Source organism: Acomys minous (assembly GCF_964271855.1).
Source record: "Acomys minous genome assembly, chromosome: 14".
Lineage (NCBI taxonomy): Eukaryota > Metazoa > Chordata > Mammalia > Rodentia > Muridae > Acomys > Acomys minous.
Genome location: NC_140496.1, coordinates 56,637,596 through 56,665,003, shown reverse-complemented (window position 1 = coordinate 56,665,003; position 27,408 = coordinate 56,637,596). Strand labels below are relative to the sequence as shown.

Below are 27,408 nucleotides of genomic sequence, written 5' to 3'. Positions count from 1 at the left end.
TCTAAGTCCATAGGAAAGACATACACGCATACGACAATGAAATGATTACAACAGAAAACAGATTCTGAAAACTGACATATCATGTGAAGTTAAAAAAAGGAACAAACTACAGTATCAAGATGCTAGACTCTGCTGGTTTGTGAAGCACAGTGAAAGAGTTAAAAGAGGTAAAGAAAGATATGTCTCAAAGGCTAGAAATGAACAATGTCAGGGTCTTACTAGGGAAACCAGTGTTAACTGAGGTTTGGAGATTGCCAAGATGGCGGTGCCCATGTTCTCCTCCTGAGCCAATCCCCTGCAGACAAGTACGATCGCTTTACTGTTCTGTTCTTTATGTTTGCCAATGTGAGAAGCATGTTTTAATGTACATATATGTTGCATAATTTTTAAACCACGATTAAGACATATTTCCTCAAACATTCATTTTTGTCTTGGTATTTTTTTGCCTTGTTAGTTATTATTTGTTTGTTTGAATTTTCCTTTGTTTTCTAGGGGCTTGGGTTTGCAGCGTGTTGAGAGAGAGAGAGAGAGAGAGAGAGAGAGAGAGAGAGAGAGAGAGAGAGAAGGGGGGGGAGAGATGACCCTAGGTAGAAAAAGATATGGGAAAGATCAGGGAGGATTGGGGAAGAGAAAGGATATGATCAAGTTATACAAAAATTTTAAATAAGAAAAAAATTCCAAAATTAATAATCCTCCTGCTTAGTGTTGAGAATATAGACTACATCAACGTTATCTGTAATCTCCCTACACTGCCATGAGACACCTGGACTTTACTCCTGTCTTATCTATTAATCAGCTTTTCACTATCCTTTCCTCCACCAATAATTGTTAGTCTTTGCTATTTCTGTATTTCACTAATCTCCTTTCCCTTCAAATTTAAGCCTAAAGTTGGTGAATCCTTGGCAAGCACGTTAACAGTGGCCCCCTACTATAGCACCTGAGAGTGTGTGGATTCATCTGATTCCTATTTGAGTTTCAAATGTGAGTTGGATAGCATGCCTGGACCCAGGAATGCAATGAGGGTGGGGTGCTGAGAGAACCGTCAGTGAGAGATATTAAACAAGGATGGAAACAAGCAGGGGATGCCCTGGGAGGCTTCAGCCTGCTGCGAGTGGCACAGACAATGCCCAAGGAAGTGTTGCTTGAGCTGAGGTTCCAAAGCGGGTGGGGGGAGTTAGTAGTGAGAAAACAAATGAGTGAAAGTGAGTCCTGCAGGCAGGGAGGCAGCATATGACAGAAAAGAGAACAGCATATCTGAGAAATGAAAGCAGGAACAATCACGGAGGCGGAGCAGGCTGAAGGATAAGGAGCATCCTTTAATACCAAGTAAACCCTAGGTGCTTTTTTAAAATAATTTATCTTAAGGTACCAGCTTATCTAAGTGTTACTATCTCTATTTTAGAGGTCTAACGGCCTATGTTAAGGGAACAAAAGTAAATTGTGGCCACTGAAGTTGGTGTAAGTAGATGTGTGTTTTGAAACACTGACCAGAGCCGCATGCAGAATGTCTTGGAGCAGAGCATAGAGGCTTTGGAGGACATCATAATCACCCAGGTAAGAGATGACAATGCATCAGGGCCAGGTGACGCACAGGTGATTCAAGTACAGTAATAACAGGCTGTGAGGATGGGGCCGGGAAAAACACTTGTGATGAAAAGTCGACGTGGGATCTTTCTCTCAGGAGAGGGTCTTACAGGTCAGTTTTGAACACATTAAACTTACGTGACTTTAGGGCAGCAGTTCTCAACATTTGGGTCTCAAATTCTTCACAAGAGTCACCTAATACCACTCTTTTTAAAAAACCCACAGATATTTACATTATAATTCATAACGGTAGAAAAATTAGTTGCCAAGTTGCAATGAAAATAATTTATGGTTGGTGGTCACCACAGCATGAGGAACTGAATTATAGTGTCATAGCATTAGGAAGAGTGAGAACCAGTGCCTTACAGGATATATGTACAATCTGTTATTTATCACAGACTGAGTAGCTATGATCTGAAATTCTTGGGAACAGAAATATTCCAAATTCGAAGAGCTTTTTCTTCAGATATTCGCAATATATACCTCTGAGACATTTCAAGAATGAAACCCTAACCTCAAAACATGAAATCCATGTTTTGTTTCATATATGCTTATACACATAATATAAAGGTAATCAGTCATATGCAATGTTTTTAATAATTTGCGCAAGGTGATCTGCCTCATTTCTTCTCTCAGTGGGATCTGTGTAAATTAGCCATTTTGAATTACTGCAGTGACTTCACAGTTCAAAAATTAATGTTCATTGAACTATTTTCTCAATTTTTAAAAGTATTTTGTCTTTGGTTGTGTGTGTGTGTGTGTGTGTGTGTGTGTGTGTGTGTGTGTGTGTGTGTGTGTAGGGGTAGGGTGTGTGCTTATATGGGTACAAGTGTTCTTAGAGTGAGCAGAGTCAGATCTTCTGGAGCTAGAGTTATATAGATGGTTGGGGGCCATATGGCACAGTACTGGAAGCCAAGCTCTGGTCCTCTGCAAGAGCACAACATGTTGTCATCTGATAAGCCACCTCTGCAGCCCCTCAATATTTTACTAATATGACATGTAATGTATATAAACTCTTTCGATGGCCAGCTTCTAACTACTACCAATCAAATGAATGAAAATCTAATCACCAACGGGGACCATCTATAATTTCACCAACATCCAGTGGTGTTTAAATCTACAATGATGCCTGCTAGCCTTTGAGCAGAAGGGTGGCTTCGGAAGTGCTAGGTCCATGTTGCCACAGAGGGAGGCAAAATACTAACTCTGGTGCAACTAGAGTCATTCCTTTCAACAGGACAGCTCTCAAATCACTTGGATCACCATTCCTAGAAGTTCGGTTTTATTACAAATATCTCTACTGTATGTATGGGGAAACTGAGGCACAAATTTTATCTAAAATACCCATCAGAGAATGACAGGATCACATTGTATTTCACTATAACAGACGTGGATTCTTAGTTTTCTGTTTATATTACTTTAATCACCTTCCTCATGTGTGATGGTCAGTCTTGGTTGTTCAATTGGTTAGACTGAAACACATCTAGATTAGGGGTGCACGTTTCTAGATGACTGTGAGGTTGTTTCCAGGGACTATTGGGTCATGCTGTTTTGACCAAGGTATTTAATCTGTGGATGGATTCAAAATCTCAATGGATTATTAAGATGAGGTAGGACCATAGAAGAATGAGAGAGAGATGCTGGTGTTCTTACTCTAACAGAGCCCTGGTCAAGAGTTATTGCCTAATCACATTTCAAATACTTAATCCTCAGAAGAAAAAAAAAACAATAGTTCCCATTCAAAGACATTCTTGTGCAAAGAGAATGGGAGACCTGAGTGACAACGATGGTGATCGTGAAGGCATGACAGCTATTTGCTCTGTACTGAGAGCTTATTAGGATTTTAAGTACCAGTCTCATTTTATATATATATATATATATATATATATATATATATATATATATATATATATATATGAATATATTACATTATTTGATTGTATGCAGAAAGAAAACTTGAATGGCAAAAGGCCGAGAAATTCATGAGGGTCCCAACACTAAGAAGAAATAACGATAAGAACACAACTAAAATTGTCTAACTTGAGTTTATGTTTGTTTGTTTGGCAGTACTAGGAATTGAAGCTCAGTCCTCAGGCACCCTATATAAATGCTCCACAACTTAATTAAATCCCTAGCTCCATTTATACTCAGTTTTTGGGGGGAGGGTGTTAATTTTTGCCAACTTGACACAAACCAAAGTTACCTGGTTAGAAAGAACCTCAACTGAGGAGTTATGTCCATCAGATTGGCCTGTGGGCGTGCTATGGGGCATTTTCTTGATTAATGATTGATGTGAGCAGTGCTGTCCTTGGGCAGGTGGTCCTGAATTGTATAAGAAGGAAAACTGACCATGAGCCTCTGTGTGAGGCAGTGAGCAACATTAATGGTCTCTGCCTCGGTTCCTGCATCCAGGTTCCCACCTTGAGTTACTCCTGCCTTGGTTTTACTTCATGGTGGACTGAAACCTGTCAGTAAATAAGCCCTTCCCTCCCCAAGCTCGGTTTAGTTCATGTGTTACCATAGCAACCACAGCAAAATGGGCCGGACGGGGTTTCACTGAGTTGTAAAAGCTGGCTTTGAACTTGCTCTGTCACCCAGACAGGTTTTATATTTGTGTTCCTCCTGCCCCAGCCTTGCAAACAGCTGTGTCAGGAGGTCCCATATGCATCTACGCTTTAATTATATCCATCTTTAAAACTCAAAATATTCTAGCAATGTTGGTGGCAGGCCAAAACCAGTGTGCATAAAACACTAACTGCTCCTCTGAGAAGAGTATGCTGTCTCAGGTATTTCAGAGTCCTGAAATGGCCTCCCAAATAACTAGAAAGTTAAAAATTAGGCTTCTGTCAATGGTGAGTATTTACTGGAGCAGAACAAACTCAATCTGAATGCTATGCCCAGTGTCACTTTGAGAAAGGGAAGACCGAAGAAAGAAGCATAAACTGTTCTGCACTCTGGGAAACTTTGACTCAAAAAACAAAACAAAACCAGGCAGATGGGTCTCAGAATATGTCTGGACTGACAGTCTGAGTTGAAAACCTGTGACCCTCAGTTTTTCGACTGAGCTATAAGAAAAAGGAAGTTAGGAATTTGATTTTTAAAATAATCACAAAGAAGTGGGGCAAAGTTCAATTAACCCACCAATATGTCAGGGCTGTTGTTTCAAGCAGGCACGAAAAGGCTAGCTTATATGGAGTGAAACTCTGATGGACTCAAAGCAACCCCTTCTCAAGGTGAGACCTCATTTTATTCCATTGAAAACTGAAGCTTTTCTCACTAAGAAACTAGAAAAAAGAAAACGGATGAGGTTTCCATGAAGAGTAAATGAAGATAGTGTGATGGTCTTTTCAGTTAGCAAGGCCTATGTGAGTGCTTAGCAGTAATCCCAGTGATGCTATGGCGATCATTATCATACATAAATAACCACTGGGCTGCAGATGTTCACAGCAGAGTACTTTCCTTGCGTGTACAAGACCCTAGTTATATTTCGAGTATCACAGAGATGGAGGGACAGAGGAGGGAGGGAGAGAAGGAAGAAGGAAGGAAGAAGGTACAAAGGAAGGAAGGAAGGAAGGAAGGAAGGACGGATGGATGACGCATGGTAGTTTAAATGAGAAATATTTTCCCAAAGGCTCCTGTATTTGAACAGATGTCCCCTATTGATGGCACTGTTTGGTGAGGTTCTGGAACCCTCAAGAGGCAAAGCTTTGGTAGAAGGCATCCTTCCTTAGAAGCGGGCTTTGAGGGTTTACAGCCTTACCCCTCACACACACACACACACACCTGCCCTGTGCCTCTGCTTCCTGTATGTGGTTGAGATGTGATACCTCACTTCTTCTTCTCACCCTCCTGTCATGCTTTCTCCACTAATGTGGCCTCCAGATCCCTAGAATTATAAGCCAAAATAAACTCTCTTCTCCCCAAGGTGTCTTTTAATTGTGGTATGTTGTCAACAGCAAAGGGAAGGAAATATCACAGAAATTTATGGTTTTACAAAAGAATTCCGAATTCAAATCACATGCCCACTCTGGATCCACTTAGGCTGGTGCTTTTATTATCCATAGAGCTACAAGTTGTCTCTGCCCCCAGAGAATTGGTGTAGCCCCATGTTGGATTAGGGCCACCGGTACCATGTTCAGTTCAGCTCCCCCATCCCCTGCTATCTACGGAGCAAAGGCCTCACCCAAAGCTTTACCTTGCTGCTTTTGCATGGTAGTGAAGTCCTCGAAGGTCAGTGTGCGCACGGGAGGTCTCCAGAATGCATAAGTCTCCATGATGGCTTCAAGTCCAGTTCTGGAATAAGAACAGCCAGAAAATCAATTTGTAATTAATCCCAGAATGTCAATGGCATTTCAAGGTGAAAGGTGAGTTTTCTGAGCAGTGGCGTATTATAAGACACTGAGAGAAGCTAGCCTTGGAAAGTACAAGGGCCAGATGCTGCTACATTACTGGAGGAAGAACAGAGAAAGCATTTACATCATTCACAAGAAAGCCCTTAACCATGATGAGACTTAACTCCAACCTTCCTTCCAGAGAGGTTCAATGGGCATGATAATAAAGCATATTTAAGGTCAAGGCTATCATGAGTACAGTTGAGCAAAGAGTGACACTGGCTGCTTCTTACGCCACCATCATTGCCTCATCATGGCTGACACATCCTGCTTCAGAGCCAACTCCACATCCAGAGTGTGTGAAGGCTCAACTAAGTTGTCAAGTTGATGTGACTTCAAAGTTCTAAGTCAATGGGGGTGGGGGTAACAGAAATAGAAGAAGAGTAAAGGAATACACTCAAGTTTTTATTATAGCAAGAACTATCTACCCAAAGGAAAAGAGAAAACAAGCAAAAAGAACATCCATGCCTCCAAATAATTTATCTTCATTTGTAGCCTAGCAAGTGGCTGTTAAGAACCATAAACTGTCAGATTTTAGAAAATACCTAATAATTTGAAATACACTTATTCACAGCTTCTGTTTTACTCGTGTCATACACTCTGTAAATTGGACTGTATGCACACTGTTTCTTTACCATTCAACTGCTTCCTGGCATAAAATACTGAAGTGATGGCTCAGATAACATCTCAAATATTGTGGATGGTGTGCAACATCCTCAAAACAGAATGTTGGCTGGAGCTTTGCTGGAAGCTTTGAGTAAAGCTTTGACTATTTACTTCAGAACTGTTTCTCCTACATCAGGAAGGGGAGGCTCGGGCACTATGGGAGAAAGCAGAGACATGGGGGAGCAGGACGGGATACGTCTCTTCACTGTGAAGTCACCCCAAAGGGCATGATCCTCTTAGGAGCAGACAGGTCTTTCCTATTGAAAACACTATGTTCTCTGACCTTCTACCAGAGTAATCTACTTGCTCAACTCTGCTACTTGCCAAGAATAACATGAGAGGTTTTATTTGTTAAGTGAGGAGAAATACCTTCTCCCTGTCCTTCTCAGATGAGCCACCGACACACTGACACACTGATGGCCTCTTTGTGTTGGAAAATTTGCTTTCTGAACAGGCTTTCCTTGCACACTTCACTTTCTAAAGTCACCCCTGGATCTCGGCAGCTTTAAATACACTAATGCTGGCAAACCAAACCCTGTATTTTAAGAAGAGGTTCACAGGAGAGAGCGGTGCATGGTGTTTATTAGCTGTTAATCTGTGGGCAGCAGGAATAGGCAGTATCTCTACCATCGCTCTACTTCAGTCCTGCATACAGTTCGTGGAACTATTTGTAGATAGAAAGAGCTCAGGCAATTAAGAGAGTTCAGAATAATAAGGGGATAGGCAGATAAAGCCATGCTGAGCCTTGGCAGATACAAGAAACAGATAGGCCCAGCTTAGATCTGACTGCTTTGTCCTGGAATGTGGGCAGCCCACCAGAACAGCCTAGGATTCCCTTTAATGGCACGGAAGGCTCTCTGCAGATGGCAAGGGTTTATTGTTTCACCTTCCAGTCCATCTTTTCCAGGGACATGTGTACAGCATGAGGACACAAGCTAGCACAAGGACAACGTGCTAGGGAACTGTGAGGTTCACAGCAGCAGAATGGCAACATTCTGTTTATTGTGTAAGTAGAAGTAGATTTGGTTTTTTTTTCCATAATACTATTTCAAAATAATACAGTATGGTATGAATCATTTTGTAAGTAGTCAATTTTATGCTATAAAATAATGACTAGGTATCAACTGTCAAATATAAACTTAAAAACTGGTGGAGTCATATACTTAAAATTTAGGAAGACTCATAGACGTTGTGTACTCGGTCTTTTCTGGCATTCTCTTCAGTGGTTCTCCAGCCTCTGTTGAGGCGTTTCCTTGGGAAGATATTCTGAGTTTTTATTAAGTCTGTTGTTAAGGTACTTCTAACATTTGGCCGAAGTGTCTAATGTAATTGTTTTTCATCCTCTGGTGAAGCGATAAGAGTCTCATACATTGACCACTAAACATCCTTTTTCCACGTCTTCCTCAAGGAGACCTTCCTTAACCCAAGAATGCAGCTTGCTGTACATAGACACACCCACGGCCATACAGAAGTTCATATGCCTGGGGCTTTCTCACGGCAAAGACGAGGAGATGGCATGTGTAACCATCCCTCCCAAAATCAGTGGTGAAGAATATAACCTTACTAGTCACGTCTTATTATTGAATTATATCTTCCATAGATTTTTTTTTACCATATAGGAAGAAAATGTAATTTACCCTTTAGTATGTATTCCGCTGTGTAGAATGATGGACATTTGGTGCATTTATATTATTTAGTCTTTTTATTGATTCTGAGTGTTTCTCTTTTTTAAAAAAAAATAATCATGCTTATTTGCTATATGCCTTACATTTTCTTTGTCTCAAACTCTGTCAAACTTCACTGATTATATCTAAGTACTAGAAAACCACAGTATTATATCTCAGAATTTAGTATAGGCCGTGGCATGATTTAACAGCCCCCTCTTTCTATAGACAGCTTGTACGTACTTCAAAAGATTCAGACTCAGTGTTTTTCTTTGCCCACTGCCTAGCATAAATGCTTGCTGTACAGTATGTCTCAATCTATATGCATTGAGTTAATGAACAACTGTCACTATTTCATAATTTTTAAAAGGTCCATTTTCTCAACTGATGCATTTTGGATTAAATAGAGGAATCATTTCACAAATTTTAGCTAGTATCCCATTCTTATCTTCTAAGCTTATTTTTCTTTAAAAAAATCAGCTTAGTGTAAAAAATAAAATCTCTGTTGTGTGCTGGAACATTTTCTGGGTATATTCCAAGGAGTGGAATAGCTGGGTCTTGAGGAAGCCCTATTCCCAGTTTTCTGAGAAAGCACCAGATAGATTTCCAAAGTGGTTGTACTAGCTTGCATTCCCACCAGCAATGAAGGAGTGATCCTGTCTCTCCACATCTTCGCCAGCATGTGCTGTCACTTGAGTTTTTTATCTTAGCCATTCTGATGGGTGTAAGATGGAATCTCAGACTCGTTTTGATTTGCATTTCCTTGATAACTAAGGAGGTTGAGCATTTCTTTAAATGTTTCTCAGTCATTTGATATTCCTCTGTTGAGAATTCTCTGTTTAGTTCTGAGCCCTATTTCTCAATTGGGTTATTTGGTTTGGTGGTGTTTAATTTATTGAGTTCTTTATATATTTTGGATATTAGACCTTTGTCAGATGTAGGGTCGGTGAAGATCTTTTCCCAGTCTGTAGGCTGTCACTTTGTTCTATTGACAGTATCTTCTGCCTTACAGAAGCTTCTCAGCCTCGTGAGGTCCCATTTGTTAATCATTGATATTAAGGCCTGGGCTGTTGGTGTTCTGTTCAGGAAGTTGTCTCCTGTGCCAATGTGGTCCAGGCTCTTCCCTACTTTTTTTTCTAACCAATTTAGTGTCTCTGGTTTTATGTTCATAGCAGCCTTATAAATAATAGCCAGAACCTGGAAACAGCTTAAATGTCCCTCAGTTGAAGAACGGATAAAGAAACTATGGTATATTTATACTATGGGATACTACTCAGCTATAAAAAAACAAGAAAATTCCAAAATTGTGGACAAATGGATGGCACTAGAAATGATCATACTGAGTGAGTTAACCCAGAAGCAGAAAGTATCACATGGTGTACACTCACTTATAATTGGGCACTAGCCCAAAAGGCATGTCCCATGAAATTCTTCACTTACCAGGATATTGGGATAGATGTGAGGACATCACACTGGGACTCTTGGTAAGAGAAATATAGGAAGTGGGGAAATAGAAGGATCCAGAGGATCTTAGAAACTTATAAGAAGAACCTCATAACAGGTGGATCAGGGCCCAGGGGGGTCTGCTCAAACTATTGCACTAACCAAGGACATTACAAGTAGTAAACATCGAACCCTTACTCAAATCTAGCCAATGGACAGGACATTCTCCAGAGTTGGGTGGAGAGCAGGGACTAACTCTGAAATGAACTCTGGTGCCCCATATTTGATGACCTCCCCTTGGTGGGAAGCCCTGGTGGCACTCAAAGAAAGAATAAGCAGGCTACCAAGATGAGACTTGATAGCCTATGACCAGATAGTGAGGGGAGGAGGTCCCCCTCAGTCATAGACCTAGAGGAGGGGAATAAGGTGAAAGTGGGAGGGAGGGAAGAATGGGAGGATACAAGTGATGGGATAACAGTTGAGTTGTAATCTGAATAAATTAATTTAAAAAATAAATAAAAATAAAAATAATTCAAAGTTTAAAATAAAAAATAATAAAGTCTCTGAGGATAGAGTCCTCTAATGCCAGAGACTGGGGCTTTTTTTTTTCTGTCTGACTGGGACTGTGCCTTTACTGATCTAGGTCCCAGAGAGGCTTTAATTTCCCTCTGGCTTCTTTTGTCCTGGACTTAGAGTTTCTGACCTCTACCTTCTGTAAGAATGTTTGCCAACTACCCAATATGGTCTTCAGCTACTAATGTCTAGTCAAGGTGTGTCTTGTTCCATCCATTGTTTATCTGTTCACTGTTAACTTGGCCTAATTTTGTACATTTTTATCCCCAACCTCTACAAAATGAACTCATTGCTTCCCAGATGTGAAGAGCTGCCATGGGTAGCCTCTGGCAACAACGTTCCACATGGTGGCCCTCTCTGGCCTGTGGCATGGCAGAGACCTTGCATCATCTCTGGAGCTTCCAATCAGAAACAGTCAAATTGGCAATTGTTCCTGCTTGATGACTTTTTCTCCTTAATCCAGTGACAACAGAGGCACATCTAAACCCCCATTTGTTCAGTCTTTTGGCTGTAACTTCCTCTCTGCTTTCCAAGCTGCCTCTCTTTTTACTTGGCCAAGCCAAAAAATGTGCTGAAATGGGAGAAGAGGATGGAAGGATGGAGGCAGAGCTAGCCAAAAGCTCCCTCGGAAATTAATGATGCCTCAGGATCAGCTGATCTGGAATCATAACCAGATTGGAAAGAAAAACCCTTCCAACTGCATTAACAAACAGAACTTCTTTTGAAGCTCAGCAAATATCAGACAAGTGTAATAACAATTATTAAAACATCTGCGATGCAATTAAGGTATCACAAGGTACAGGTTTCACATCACCCCTGTCTTGAGATAAGGAACTGCTTTTCCGTCGGCATCTTTTTATTTTCTCTTTAGCTCTAATTTTTTTTTACTCAAGTTTAACTTTTCCCGATACTGTGTGCTGAGACCCCTAGGACCAAAGAGAGCATATACTCTATGTTGTCGTATGTTATCATGGCCACTGTTCCTCTCTCAACTGAAGCGAATCCATGGCTAAAAATGTCCTAAGGTAACAGGAATTTTGAAAACACAGAGGAGTAGTCAGACAAGAGAAAAACATAGATATAATGGCCAAAGAGACACAGGGTTATTGCCCTTAAGGAGTGTGCCATTCAATGAAACAGAAATAGAAGACAATATCAAAAAGACTAATTTATGAACTGTATAGTACACTGAAGAAATGTAATAGGTGCTGTGAAGCATTGAACAAAAAGCACTTAATATCTCTGACAAACTAGAGGAAGATTTGACAGAAGGTCCTCTCTTAAACCTCATTATTAAATGACACTTTTCAGCAATCCTCTACTCAGAACAAGAGGTAGCTTCTGAAGCAGAGTCACCTGCCTGTGAACAGACTTAGCAGTGTGAAAAGGAAGGCATGCTCTGGACCCCTAACACTGAAGCTCTGTGCGGACAATGGCAGTGTATACAGTGGATAACCAGTCCAGATCTAATTAACATATCTCCACATTCTTAATCCGTCCTGGCTCCCTTGAGGCAAGGTTAAACCTACCACACTTCCCACTCTTTCACTACTTTGTGGAATCAGCTCCCAACTTCTGGTTATTTAAGACACCTTCTGTTGTGATGCTCTAAAGAACTGCAATTCGGAAGCCTACAGGTTGCTTAAGGACAAACCCCATAGTGTGTAGCTTGGCTTCGCAGCTATTTATATCTACACAGTGAAGAAGCTGTTGCCAATGAGCCCGCTTCACTGATGTGGAAGAATAAGGAGTGGATGGAAATGCGTTTAGAGTTGACTTCAAATTGCTCGTCACCTGTGGTCGGTCCCGAGGTGTTCCCTTCCAACCACCCTTCTTAGGGTTTGGATAAGTTGTAATATCAATTCCTGGGCATTTTCAATGTCTCGTGAAAAATAAATATCAGTATCAATACTAAACAGGCTAACTAAAGCATTGAGTCTAGCTTCAGTACTATGCAAGTCACACATAGTGACAAGGGACAGATGAAGACTCTAGTTAAAAGCTTAGACTCTAAAGATAGACTGATTGGCTTCTAATTTAGGCAACACTGGCCAGGGTTTTTAACAGCTCCATGCCTAAGTCTCCATAGTTATAAGATACAGAAATCTCTATTATAATAACTATGCCTTAATAAAGACAGCTTGATTGAAAACAAAACTTATCAAGGCAACTGAGGAAGTAAAATGAAAAGTAGGCCACCGTTTCTACAATTAAAAAAAAAAAAGAGCAGAGCCAGTCATCCTGCTCAAGTTGCAGCCTGTTCTAGCAGCTACAGTCTTACTCCCCTGGAATCCATGGCTCTGTTAGTCCTCTGGCTCTGAACAAAATGTAGAAGGAGCTCCATGTTACCCAGTTCCATTTCTCATTTTCTCGTCAGAGAACCAAAAGCATGTCCTCGAGGCCCTGTAGGCCTCATTATCTTGCAGATTATTTCAGACTCCAATATAATAACCATTAAAAAGACGTCACTGTGTTCAGTGACGCCACCCTTGGGCAGGAGCCATAGATAATACAACAATTGCCAACATTCTCTGGCAAATACATATAGCCAAGAGGACAATGGTGGAAACTGTTCATGACAAGAAAGAGAGAACAAATAATAAGGCAGAGAAAAGTATCAAGTCCTGGCTAAAAGGCTACACCATGGGACGTGACAAACAGCTACGTCTTGAGTGAATAGGAGGAATACAGCTGCCAATAGGAGGATGCTGCCAAAAATCTAGTATAGGGCCAGCTACTTCGAATGACAAATGAAACAGTCCCTGAGAAGAAGTCCAACACTGATTGCTTCCATAGACCTACTGAATGACAGAATTCACCCATGCCAGGGATAACAAGAAAGTATGCAAAATCTGCAGAGGCTTGTAAGACTGCCAGGAAAGCACAGGATGAGGTTGGCTGGGAAACTGCAGGCAATGGCCCTAGAAGGGACAAATAAAAACACAGCAATTGGGCATGACGGAGACACTTGGGATGTATTGACAGTTGAGAAAAAGCAAGTGGTCAGCTCACTGGTGCTCAGCTTACTACTTGGGACTCAAGAACAACGAAGAGGAAGCCAGAAGAGGTTGGAAGGATGGTTTCTCTGCTGCCTTGCCTGCTGAGCCTGCAGAGGACAGTGAAATCATCCTCTGGATGCTGTGACAGACAGGATCTCCAAATGCTGAAGCCTCTAGCTCAAAATCCAGATTTGCCATCAGTGTAAATAGATGCATTGTGAGGTTATCTCAAATGAGAAGTAAAAATAGACAACTTGGACCTCAATTGATATATGAAATAATTATTACTATTAGTTTAGACTTATAATTTTAATAGCTACAAATAACTATATAAGATTGGATTGTACCAAGTCACTAGTGTTTTTATCTTTTTAATCTCTAAACAGTCATTTCTTCTGCTGAGCTTAATAGATGGAGAGGATGAAGGTAATTTTTGAGTTAGTTGTCTGGGACAGAGTGCACTCTTTACCAGATGTAAGCTGGAGTACATCAACCAGTACCTTCCTCCTAACTCTTGAAGGGAAGCCATTTTAGATCTAAGCTAAGATGAACTGGCCTGGGCATTGAGGTAGCTGACTCCTCTTTGTCTCTCCATTTGGTTAACTGGAGAGTGTTACACTCACTTTACACTCCTCCTTCTGCTGAGCATTATAGACCTGTGGAGGCCTCCCATCTGAAGCTGGGGAAAGTGGTTCTTTATTCCATAGGCATGGCCTTGGGACAGCAGCTGCTAAGAGTGCATTTTAGGAAATTTCTTTACTCTCAAATATTTTCTCTACTACCACTCAAGAAAAAAAATGTCTTCTGTTGGTTAAGGAATGACTTAGCCAAATATCCTTTTTCAAAACTCAAATCTATCCACTCTCAAGATGCAATGCCTGTCATGCACTGAAATACGAATATAGCAACAAAATATATGAAAGACTTCCAACAGCCATACTGACAACAGAGTGCTAGCTCAGAACATTCTGAGAGCAAGAACAGACCCAGAATCCCTCTTCTATGTCATGTCTTTCTGCAGGTCCTATGAGGACAAAAATCTGCTAAAAAAAAACAAAAACAAAAAAATACTTTCATGTGTTAATCAGCCTCCATGACACATGACCCCTCTCTGACTACTCTTGAATGTGGGATTAATGTGCCATGACTCAAGGTTCCAATAATGGACTCCATAGAGAATGATGTAACCTCCTGCCTAGGACCTGGCCCGGGCTCATGAGCACTACTTTGAGAGTGCCATGTCAGCTAGACACAGAGGAAATCATGGAGGCTTGCAGTTGCTGTGGATCCAGTGGAACTGGAATTAAAGATCAAACCCAAGGTCAAGGGCAGAACGAAGGGTCCACAGGACAGAAGCCAGTCTGTTGCCGTGTAGTGCTTTTAAGAAAACTGCACAGAAGAACCCTCAGTCCCCAGGCAGATCCTAATCTTAATCCTCTCTTTTTCATGGACATGCTGATTCCTGAGGAAGTGTCTGGGAATTCCATAAAGTTCCCCCAAGCAAACTTGGGCTTTTTGTGAAGTCTTGGCAGCCCCTCTAAGAGACCAGGGTTTCACATCAGATGTGACTTCAGAGACCCACAGAGCCCCCTTTCCTCCATTCTCTTGGCTCCTCCTTCTATAGGCAGCATCCACACAGTTGCTTCTCCCTCTAGCTAAACAAGAAGGGCTCTTGAGAGCAGATGAATCTCTCAAGGCTGCTTCTGAACTCTGAAAACCTGCCTCTTCTCTTCAGCTTCATGACCATTTTCTTGCCTTTGGTCCATACTTCCTAGTAGTGCAGTCACTTCTCACTTCATTACTAGGTGACCTTGTTCAACCAAACCTCATCCTGCTCTAGGTTCCACCAACCTTATCCTGCTCTAGGTTCAACCAAACCTCAACCTGCTCTAGGTTCAACCAAACCTCAACCTGCTCTAGGTTCAACCAAACCTCAACCTGCTCTAGGTTCAACCAAACCTTATTCTGTCTTAGCTCTGCCTCTAAAAATTCCTCGTTGTCTAAGATTTACAGATACTGAAAACTGTGGGTTTCTTTCTCCAGGGATCTAGAAAGCACAGGCATACCTGGTCTCTGAGGCTGATCATATGGCCCCTTGGATGTGTGTATCTAAGCAACAACTCAAGTCAAATCAGAGTCTAACAGAAGTAAGCAGGTTCAGATTTGCATCTGAACTGCCCTTGGATTTTCTAACTAATCACAAACTCCCTCTTTCCTCTCTCTCTCTTGGTCATGGCTTCTGGTATCCTTGATTTGCAGCTGATTGGAATGAGCCTTTCTCTTCCTTTTATTTAATTAATTTCTTATTATTTCCTTTTAATCTATCTCCCACTCAGCAATGATGTTCTATAACTAATGAACAATTTTCAACTTATTCTGTACATCTGGCACTGTGAGGGAGGAGATATCTAAGAGAATAAACTTGAAAAAGTACAGTTCTGGATTTCTAAGTCAATCAAGGACCTTACACAGTGGGGACCAAAATACCAGTTTTGTGGCTGGTAAAACTGTCTGGAGATTGTCGCACAAGTCGGAGACTGAATGAGAGGGTCAAGGCTTCCCTGAAGGAAGCTGACTCCCTAATCTACAGGTTTACCACCCAACAGGAAGTCTGACGTGTGTGCTTTGAGTGCAAGCAAGTCCTGGTGGGTTCTTCCCCCAGACCCAGCTATTAGATTACACACTGGCTTTCATGAGAAGAAGAAGAAGAAGAAGAAGAAGAAGAAGAAGAAGAAGAAGAAGAAGAAGAAGAAGAAGAGGAGGAGGAGGAGGAGGAGGAGGAGGAGGAGGAGGAGGAGGAGGAGGAGGAGGAGGAGGAGAAGAAGAAGAAGAAGAAGAAGAAGAAGAAGAAGAAGAAGAAGAAGAAGAAGAAGAAGAAGAAGAAGAAGGGGAAAAGGACAGTTCTAGGAGCCAGGATCACTTCTTTCTAGAGATTGCTTCTTCCCCTCCCCCACAAAAATAGCAACGCACGGCAGCCAGCATGTTCAGTCCTTGCTCTGTACTCTTCTGTATACTTCAGATGAAACCTGTCATCTAGGCCACACTCTGATGGGACTCAGTGTGAGAGCCTCCCAGGCCTAGAGACACTGCCAGAGACACCAGAGGGGAGTGCAGCGGGTGGTTGCATCCTCCCCATCTTTCCTCTCCTCCCTTCTCTGGCCTCTGGACTGTGCTGGGATGGATTGAGACCGACAAACCTGAACGTGTTTTGGTTTGAGGTTTGGCAACCTCTGTAACTCCAAAGTATTCCACAAATGTTTTGTGTTCTGCGAAACCAAAAAACATTGGCCAAGCACTTTCCCCTCTAATTTTTAAGCCCATGTGTTTTTAAAGGAAATGTAATCCGTATGTTTTAGTAACATTTATATGCAACTCATCAGGCCATGCTCCTCCGCATGAGTCATTTGATGTCTAAAATGCATGTGGAAGGACGGGGGTTGAGGAGAAGCATGAGAAAAGCCACAGATGAGAGGCTGGACCAAAGGTGGCAGATACACTGGGGATGATGCTAGCTCAGAGCCACCAGGTCCATACACTCACCCGTCTTTCCCACCTACATGATGACATGAAAAGTGCTGGCCCACGTCAGACCCTGCAGTTAGCTAGTAAGAATTCAATCACCAGGCAGATGATGATAATCAGGTGATTGCGGACTTGTGAAACCTTTATATTTGCCTTAACAAGTCAATTGTAATGTAGTTTCCTAGGATGCTGGAGAAAGAAGCGATGCATCTTTGCCCCCATTGTAAGACACTGAGAGTGCCTGCCAGCTTCACATGCTAGAAGGGTTCGGCTGGGTTTTCTGTCCGCAGCCAGGAGATCCTTGTGTGTCGGGGCTATGAAGTGTATGATAAAGCTATGGACAGTCTACAAACCCCGGCTGAGAGTAAACAGGTGGCTTTATTTGAGGTGGAAACAGTTCTGGGTGATAAGATAAAGTTTTTAGAGGAAGGATTCTGTTCCAGGGATCTGTCAAAGGTAGTCAGAGGAAGGACAGAATGACATCTCTGAAGTCAGGCAGGCCTGGGTATTCGCTAGCACTGCAACTCTGCTCTGGGGCGGTGGCAAAGCTGCTTAACTCCTTCACGCCTCTAAACCTCGGTAAGATGGAGGTTTTTAAAAAGTAGAGAAAATGAAGGATGGGTCCTCAAAATGTTAAGTGTTCACTTGCAGTCAGCTGAGACAGTTACTAATGGTTCTGAAAGCAGCCTTCAGGGTTGTTAGTTTACTTTAATTGACAGTGTATATAGCATTTATATGTTGCAGTATAACTCAGCATGCATGCACACAGTACGTAATGGCCAAATCAAGGCAATGTTTTCTTCTCCTTAAACACTTCATTCCACTGAGTCAGGAAGTTTTTTATTCTCCTAGATCTTTATAAAATACATAATAAATCGTGAACTTCAGTTATCCTAAGATGCTGTGGCATATTAGAAGTGCCTTCTCGTGTCACTGTATTTTGGTATTGACCATTCTTTCTTCTGTTCCCCCCTCAGTCCGTCCCTCCAACTTCCAATCATAACTGTTCTACTTCTTACCTCTACAGAAATCAACCATTTTAACTTCTGGATATGTGACATGGCTTTTTGAAGTGACTTGTTTCACTTAATGTCCTTTGGTCCCACTGATTCACAAATGACAAGATTTCTTTTTTTTTTTTTTTTAGGTTTGCAGGTTTTCATATGACAGAGAAAATAATTTTCATACTGCACGTAATAAGTTGAGCATTGAAATGGGCTAACCCTGATTGCAAAGCTGGGCAGCCTGCACTATCGTGCTAGCAGTCTCTCCTTGATTTACCCATAGTTATACTTTCAAGAAGTCTTCCAGAGACTTCACCAATCAGGACAGGAGAATCAGCATCTTCCCTGAGCAGCATGATATTGACTCGCTCCCCCCCCCCACCAAAAGGAACTCCCCTCAACACTTCAGCTAAGAAGTCCTCAAAACTTCCTGGTCAGTGGCAAATCCTTCAACACTAGGCAGTCCTGTTCTCCAGGTGGAAGGAAATGGGCCTCAGTTCCTGCAGGATGGGTTGAATGTTGATCAATACAGCTATTTTGTCATATCTGGGCATCTCCCATCCCACACTGCTGAGACAGTTATAAACAGGACCTTATTCTTTGCCACAGAGCCTCCTCGATATGCAAACAGAACAAACACTGTCCGTCTGCACACCTGCTTTCTGGAAGGCTCCAGCCCCTTTCCCCTGATTCTTAGCATCTTATCATAGACACCAGCCCCAGCCACTCTGCAGAAACAGTTCCCACTCCCATTCGACCTCCGGATTGATTTTTATCAAAAATTGACTTACTTTTATTATTTTCTATACAACATGGACAAGAACATTCTAGATGGTAATTTCCAAGGGTATATAACTTCTACTATAGTCTACTATAGCTCCCAAGAGTAGGATGCCTACCAATAGGAAGCTGTGGAATTGAAATCAACTTTAGAACAGGTATTTGACCAAATGCTTGAGATTACAAAGGCTCCAGTGGAAGATAAAGGCGGTGGTGGTGGTGATAGGTGATACACTAAACATCCATAAGAAAATAAATAAAGACTAAATACTTCTAGAGACCACCCCCAAAAGAAAGGAATTGCTGAATAAATAACATGGCCATATTTGGCCCTGGAGACAAATATTCGAGTATAGAACAGAAATTCTTCCCTTGGGAGATGGACTTTTCTAAAAATATACAGAACACTACAGGCTTATCAGGAAAAAGTACACAGCTTTCCATGGATACAGTTACATTTACACACTAGGATCCCACAGACCCTAAAAGCCATGCATAAACTCCAAGCTACCGGCTTTGAATACCAAGGACCTACCATGAGTGTCCTGTCATTTAGTCACACTTTATCACTAACTAGGTATTCAAGAGGCCCAGAGAGCAGAGTCTTAGAAATGAAGAAAAAGAAAATGATCTTCGTGACCTGGACTATGAATTAACAGAGAGGGACACCTGAGATAGAATGAATCTGTGTTTGTTCTTTATTGGCTGGGTTTTGAAGATGAAGGCTTTTGTGAAACAGGAAGTCATTTGACCATGAGTCGCTTGCTCACTGAGTCCTAGAGTGTTCTACCATTCATTGTTACCTAGACTGCGTCACTTAATGTTATCTAAAACCTAGAAGACTGGGTATATTTTAAATTACTCAGTGCATGTGACCGTATGGAGTTTGAGGCAAACAAATTTTATAGAAGGCTAAATCTATGTTGAACATAGAATAAGAGTTCAGTAAAAAAAAAAAAGTGCTTTCATAAAACACTTTGTGAAAGAAATGATCATCACGGTGGTTTGTAACATACATCTACGGTAAAGTGAAGCGTCACATGATGAAGGACCATTCTGAGGAACATTACTAGGCAATTTAGTTGTTGTATAGGCACTGTAGAGTGTCTTTACACAAGTCAAGACATACATCAGCTGTGAGATAGATGCACACCTTCCCTGGGAGATAGATGCACACCTTCCTGGGAGATAGATGCACACCTTCCCTGGGAGATAGATGCACACCTTCCTGGGAGATAGATGCACACCTTCCCTGGGAGATAGATGCACACCTTCCCTGGGAGATAGATGCACACCTTCCCTGGGAGATAGATGCACACCTTCCCTGGGAGATAGATGCACACCTTCCCTGGGAGATAGATGCACACCTTCCTGGGAGATAGATGCACACCTTCCCTGGGAGATAGATGCACACCTTCCCTGGGAGATAGATGCACACCTTCCCTGGGAGATAGATGCACACCTTCCCTGGGAGATAGATGCACACCTTCCCTGGGAGATAGATGCACACCTTCCCTGGGAGATGATAGATGCACACCTTCCCTGGGAGATAGATGCACACCTTCCTGGGAGATAGATGCACACCTTCCCTGGGAGATAGATGCACACCTTCCCTGGGAGATAGATGCACACCTTCCTGGGAGATAGATGCACACCTTCCCTGGGAGATAGATGCACACCTTCCCTGGGAGATAGATGCACACCTTCCCTGGGAGATAGGTACCATCATGCATGGGGTCTGTTCATGCTGAAACACTGGTTCGTGGTGCTTGATTGGATAATGCATCACATATTTCACAGAGTAGTTCTAAATATAAATTGTTAGTTTATCCAAAAACTGCTATAGAGGGAATACCAAAGATAATTTGTGACAATCTGTTGTCCAGATGTAAAGCAATCCCTGCAGATTATGAAAAAAGTCTGATGTCTGATGAAAGTCAATTGAGCTGCAACGCCTGTGCTACACCAGACACAGGCGTCACACTCCTTCAGTCTGTGTTGCCTGTAGCTGATGAAACTGCCTAATTGGAGACTGTGGCTACGTCTGGCTTCCCTAGCCATCTCAGGTGTCTCCTAATTTGCCATAGATAAAAAATTTTAATTTTACATAGGAAATCATTTAGAGAGAAGAAAGCATTACTAGCCAGAAAAGCAGTACAGTCTCTAAGACATTTGACAGAATGAGAAAATGATCCTGTGAGCATCTGGCAACCCCTGGCCCTGATGGTACAGGTCATGAAGAAAGGTGGAGCTCCCCCCTCATCACTGAAACTTCTCTGCTTTAACAGATGGAGACTATTGCAGACAGACACAACCGACCAAAAAACAGAGTTGCGAAGCAAAGTACCAGCCGGTACATCTACCAACCCAACCCGCACGCCCGAGGCTCAGGGATCAGTTTGGAAAATGAGATGAAAAGAGTCTAAAAGCCCAAAGAACAGGAAAGTTGCTGTGAGGTTTTGTTTCCTGGAGATGTCAGAGAAGTTGCCCATGTGAAGTCTCACCGACATGGCTAACCAAACAAGCTTTGAAGAAGGACAACACAAATAAATAGGCACCCTGATGTGGAGGAAGAGGAGCTCACAGCCCCCAGTCAAGGACTGCAGGCCACTAAGGACTGCTGAGAGAAGAACAGTCCCCACGTCCAGAGACAAGCACACCAATTTTGACTATCTAATACAAATGTTCAGCCATAAAAACATCCATACAAGTAACATTACACAGACTGAGCAGGTTGTATGTGTATAATTAGTAATATAAAAAACACACACACACATACATGCAAGAGCAAATAAAAAAAAAGACATGAATTTTAAAGAGGGCAAGGAAGAGTAGGTGGGAGGATTTGGAGGGTGGAAAGAATGGGAGAACTGATATATTATATATATATATAGATTTTCAAAAAATATACAATTTCAAAAAATATATAATTTATTTTTACTTTTTCACTTTCTGATTTTTTGAGACAGGGTTTCTCTGTGTAGCCTCAGCTGTCCGGGACTTGCTTTATAGGCCAGGCTGGCCTCGAACTCACAGAGATCCACCTGCCTCTGCCTCTGCCTCCTGAGTGCTGGGATTATAAGGCATGCACCACCACGTCCTGAAAAATTATTTTTAAAAAAGAAAAAGAAAAGGAGGGTGGTAATCTAAAAGCACACCCCTTAATAAAGTCAGAGGTGTATATGTGGGGGGGGGGGACATTTCCAGGAATACAATGATCACACTTGTTTTTTACAAGGTTCAGTTCATAAAAGTAGTAATTTTCTGAAATTTTTTATTCTTCGGAAGTGTAAAATCCATGAGACATCTCTTGTGGGCAGGAATTTGGGGATTCTTGGACAAGCCACCCATTTCTATTTCCCTGGGGTTGCAGGGTATGCAAGCATTCTCTGGTAACCGGGAGCCAAGTGCCACCAATAAAATATGAAAAAAGTAATTTCATCAAGAAAAGAAGTCAGTGAGTTTCTTGTCCCAAAATTCTTACCTGTTCCTGCCGGAATCTCTGAATCCTTTAGCAAAAGGGTTTCGGTCAATTTTTAATCTGGTGATCTGGAAATAAACAAATAAATATCAGTTGTTTTCATATTTGCTGATTTCCTTTTGTGTTACTCCTAGAAAATTAACAAAACTCCCTCTATTAATAACAGCTGTTGTTTTTATTCCATTTCCTTTCAGTTAGAGATTTAAATTTCAGCTTGACATAAGCCTTGGGCCTGGCACCCAGATGTGTGACTCACTTCTTTCTGACAACTGAGGTTTGCCCTGTGTGTGACTGTGATCTCACTTCTACTCCCTGTCCTTGCTCCAAACTAGTGACAAACTCTGCATGCAGATGGACACAGGAAAAGAACATCGTATGGTGGTGAGGTCCGTTGTTGGTGATGCACAGTAGGCACTTCAAGAATGCGTGGTGAGTGAACACTGAGTAAGTGAATGAGTGGTAGATAAGTGGTTACAGTCATTGAGTCAGTCTGGTAAACTACCAACAGACAATCAGCCTGAGGGAGCCAAAGAATTGCCTGCGTTTCCCACTCAACGTAATATGCGCCTTTCCTGCCACCAGAAATTGTTCACTTAATGACCTGAAATGTTTGTAGAAATGGCATAAAAAGCAGCTCAGTTTTTACCCAAAGGGGTGAGTTTCCTTGAATATAAAACTGAACAGGGCCATGTGAAATGCATTTCATTCAGTCTCCAAGATTCGTCAGCAAACCCAAAGGAGCAAAGAGGCAGCTTAGCAGGCTGGGCAGAACCCAGTGCATACACTTGTGCTAGCCTCTTGGCCTGATCCTCAGTGCCATCCATTTTTCACCTCCTCTTAGTACGTCGGACCCCTCCACTGCATCCTGTCTCAGCCCCAGTAGACCCTGACGTGGTTGAACATATCACCCTCATGCTTCTAGACTAGAAACATGCCTTAAGCCACATGTTCCATATGAGCCCTGGCGTTTCTGCTTCCAGCCTTGGCCACGGGAAGTGTTTTGATACCTTTGTGCCTGAACTAGATGTAAAGGTCAAGCCACAGACACTCAGGCATCCAGGGGACAGCAAGCCTCGTGGCCCATTTAAGAAATTTAATTTTACACATTCTTCGAGATCTGGCTCTCCTAAAATATCTATGGTGGAGACACGGGGAACTTCAACTTGCTGATCCCTAGGAGTTCTCAGGCGAATTTGAGATTTCGAAATTTCAAGTTTGAAAAGGTTCTATGGAGTTATTTTTCCCATACCTCACTGATGGCCCTTGCTCCTGATTCCCAGAGAATGCTTGCATATTCTGCAGTCATGTTGATTCAGAGAAATGGGTGATTTATTCAAGAATCCCCAGGTTCCCTCCCACAAAAGGCACATCTTCCAGATTCTTTATTACACAACCTAAATGCTTGGTGGGGGCGGGGTGCTCTAAGGAATAAAATGAGCCTTGTGAGAAGCACATTCAGAAATCCGGAAATCTCATTATTTAAGAAAAGACTCAGATTACTGCTTACTGCAGTTAAGACAATGGAAATTGCTCTCTCTGCTGCAGATCTTTCCTAGTCATTCTTCCTTCTCACCTCCTCAGAGCGGGATTTCCCAAGGCCACAGCCTTTAAAAATGTCTTTAAAATGCAACGTGAGATTCCCACAAACAGACTCTGACTTGAAAGCGTCACGCTGGCTTCCAGGTTACTTTGTTCCCTACACAGCATTCCTTGCCTCTAGAACAGTGCACTAATAATGTAGCAAAGGCAATTTTACATCTATTTTATAGACCAGAGCAGGAGCCTAAAGGTTTGCCTTTCTGAAGCCCAGTGTCTGCCATGCAAATACTGCATTGAATTTAAAGACTGTCACTGCTTTTCTGTGTTTGACTTAAAAATTGGTCCTCTCTTCCTCCATAACCTACCGCAATAAACCACACACCATATTTTCTTTTCAAGTTGGGGGTTATAATATTTTATTTCCTCTTTCAAGTTGGCTTATCCTGCCCAACTCATTTATGATAGTGGTTTCTGATATACAGTTAGTTGTACTGCCGTGTTTCGGGCTCCTCCACAGACCCCTGGAAATATAACGAGATTCTAGTTCATGGCCTGGGAGAGATAGTTAAAAATCTGATTCCCACAGCTGAGTGTAGTCGAGGCCATGGGATCTGTATGGAAATTTAACAGAAAAGGGCCAATAATGTTGGGGGAAATAGCACTCCTGTACTTGTTCCAACAGTTTTAATGAGTGGCTTAGAGAGATTTATGAAGAGTGTGGTTGTGACCATTGTTATTCATCAAGCATTTGTGTGTGTGTGTGCCAAAGGTGGCAGGTGACACAGGTGACAGTTTGGTGGGTGCTCAGCGTGCGGCTGTGTTGCCTCTTTGCTCTCAAAAGAAGCTTATAGTCTAGAAGAGCGAAAGGCAGACATGCACAATAGTAACCACATAGGTCACAATTAGATCCCCAACAAAAGCAAATTAGCCTGAAAACTCTGAGGAGTCAATGAGCAGAAAGACTGAGTCCTCATCTTAGAGGGAGGAGGAGAGGCGTCCTTGAAGAGCATGTACAGTTTAACCTTTAAGGTGGGCCCTCGGCTTGCCATCCTCTGGAGGACAAGGCTGAGCAGAAGGTGAATGCTCATCCGGTGGAAGTTCAGACTCATCTCTTTCTCCTTCCCCAGTGGAGGCAATGGGAAAGAAAAGAGTTGGATTTCTGGTGCCTCAGTCTTCCTATTCATGCCGTAACCTAAAGGATGTGGCTAGCAGCGTGACTCTGCATGTATGCACGCATGAATGCTGTTTGTATGTATGTGGAGGCGGCTAACTGTGACACAGGCATGCTACAGACTCATCAGGAGCTAAACCAGAGAACTGGGATGAGACCTGGAGGAATGCTGGACCAACAAAGAGCCACAAGAGACAAGCAAACAAAATGTCTCTTCAGCATTTTCCCTGTAGTCTATCAGCAGACGGGACCCAACAACAAATGTTTCACAGCCCATGTAATGAGCCCATGTAGCACATAAGAATCTACAAGCAGCCACGAGGACACGTAAACCTCTCACCTTGACCCCTGTGTGTGTACCACACAGAGACCAACAACAGTCCAATGGGGGAAGAAAGAACTAACCTGTGCACCTAAATCAGATTGAGTCATGCTAAAAGATCTAAAGTCAAATAGAAGTGCAAAAGTATGTATTCCCCTAGACTACTCTATTGCAGGTCAAGGCATTTTAAGTAAGCTAGCTCCACAATTATATATATTATATTATATATTATACATATACATTGTATATATTACATATAGATAATATTATACATTACATATTACATATGTATAGATACATATATGTGTGTTTTATATATATAATGTGAAGAGGGGAATTAGAGAACATTTAAGTGATTTGGAACTCCACATTATATTGTTTTACCAGTGAGATTCAAGCATGGCTTCTCACCTCCCAGCCACAGGCCAGGTAGTTTCCTGACTAAACAAAATATTCTAAATTATCTTGGAACTGACCTTCTTCCTTCCACTCTCTATCCAGTCTAAGCAGCTCAAATGGTCTGCACTTGCACATTCTTGCTGCATGCTGGCTTTTCCAATGACAACGCTGGTACAACATTCAATGTCCCCTCCTTGGCCAGCCTTGCAGAGCCAGCACATTCCTCCACCCTTGTCCACAGACTCCATGCTGCAATACGTCAAGTCCTTCCTTCAAGAGGCCCTTCACAGTGCACGCTACCTTACACAGAGCTGACTTCATACTAAATCTTAGCCTACCCATCTGGGCTCAGGAGACAACTCGCCTTACTGGCTCTGTTGCTCTCTTCAACTTAAGATACCTATAACTCCTCTTTTCTTTCAATGCAACTATAATCATATGTTTGTTTCTTATTTCCATGTTTACTAACTGACAGGCAGTACCCACACCCATTTAATGTATTGTTTTATTAAGTGGAGCATAGAATGACAGGTATTTGGCACCTAGTGGGTTCTCCTAATGAAGGATGGATGAATGGAAGGTTATTGTGGGAAAGACTGTAAACTTTGTCACAGGTAAAAACAGTCTTGGCGGGCTTTACCGTTAGACACACCATGGACACCTTGAGATAGACTGGGTGGAGCCATCCTGGGCCTAAAGCAGACCTGGGGACTCCACCTGGACTATTGTTTTTCTAATCGACCCTCAATGGGAAAAGGAGACCGCCCTTCACACGTGTCACAGGCAGGTGGAGAGGAGAGAGCAACAACAGGCTGAGACCGAGCTTGAGTGCATGTGGATCAGCGAACAGGCCGGACCAGCAACCAGGCCAGAGACACCTAGGGACCCATCCCATGGAACGGATACCGGAAGGTTCACTCTTTTTTTCCCTTTAACCTTTTTTCCCTCTTGTGTAAACTAGTTGGGTTGTATAATAAAGTTTAATTGTTTTTTAAAAAAAAAAACAGAGCCTACAGTAATGTGGGAACCAAAGATCAACAAACCCAAAACAAAGACAAGATCGTCCCATTTGTGTTCGCCTGTGCATCACAGGCAAAGATCATGAGTCGTCTTTGCAGCGAGGAGAATGTCTAGTGGTAACTTCTCATGCCATTGAAGCTGTTCAGCAGCAATCACGCTCACACTTTGTCCCATGATAAGAAGAAGAATATGTGAATGCCATCAAGGTAGTGTCGTTCTCCATGGATTTTATTTTCCTAATCTTAATATTGTTCTGTCTGAGGTAGTGAAGACTGGAACAAATCGGAATGTTTGTGGGCTTGTCACTATTGGTTTCGATCATTGTCGCTGCGTTTTTGTTTTTTGTTTTGTGTGTCTGGTAACACAGAGGCACTTAAGTATACCTCACAGTGCATGGTATGGACATCAATAGCACAGGCTCTGGAGGAGATGAAACCTGAGGATGAGAATGATCAGACAGAAGCCAGGCTAAAAGGGCCTCCCTAGTCCCTGCTCTTACTTGGTCTTATTTATTTTTTAACCTTACAGATTGGAAGATTTTCTATCGAGAATGAAAAAACAAAAACAAAACACTGCTTGAACTAGTATGTTTTTTTTAAAAAACTGCATTGGTTAATTGCAAATTAGAGAAAACCTGGCTGGGCAGTGTAGGCTATAAGAAGTGGCTTCGAACGCTGCTGGATTTGTTTCCACAACCCTGGCAGGGCTCTCAGACATCCTTCCTGCTCCATATAGCCAAGTCTCATCAAGAGTAAGCCTGCTACCTGGGGAGACCATGGATGTGATTTATTGGAATCTAGTTTTCTGCTTGGGAAAAAAAACCAAGGTTCAGTAGTCTTTTCCTTCAGAG

General features: G+C 42.2%; 1 protein-coding gene across 2 annotated transcripts in view; it reads right to left on the bottom strand.

Moving 5' to 3' along the window:
* The window catches only part of TBX15 (T-box transcription factor 15), a 119,180-nt gene that overhangs the window by 8,597 nt on the left and 83,175 nt on the right, over positions 1 to 27,408 (bottom strand). For both annotated transcript variants that reach the window (XM_084756340.1, XM_084756339.1), the window contains exons 6-7: positions 22,111 to 22,175; positions 5,780 to 5,877 (exon numbers count right to left, since the gene is read on the bottom strand). In XM_084756340.1, the coding sequence (XP_084612466.1) occupies positions 5,780 to 5,877; positions 22,111 to 22,175 (163 nt within the window). The remainder of the gene's footprint in view (positions 1 to 5,779; positions 5,878 to 22,110; positions 22,176 to 27,408) is intronic.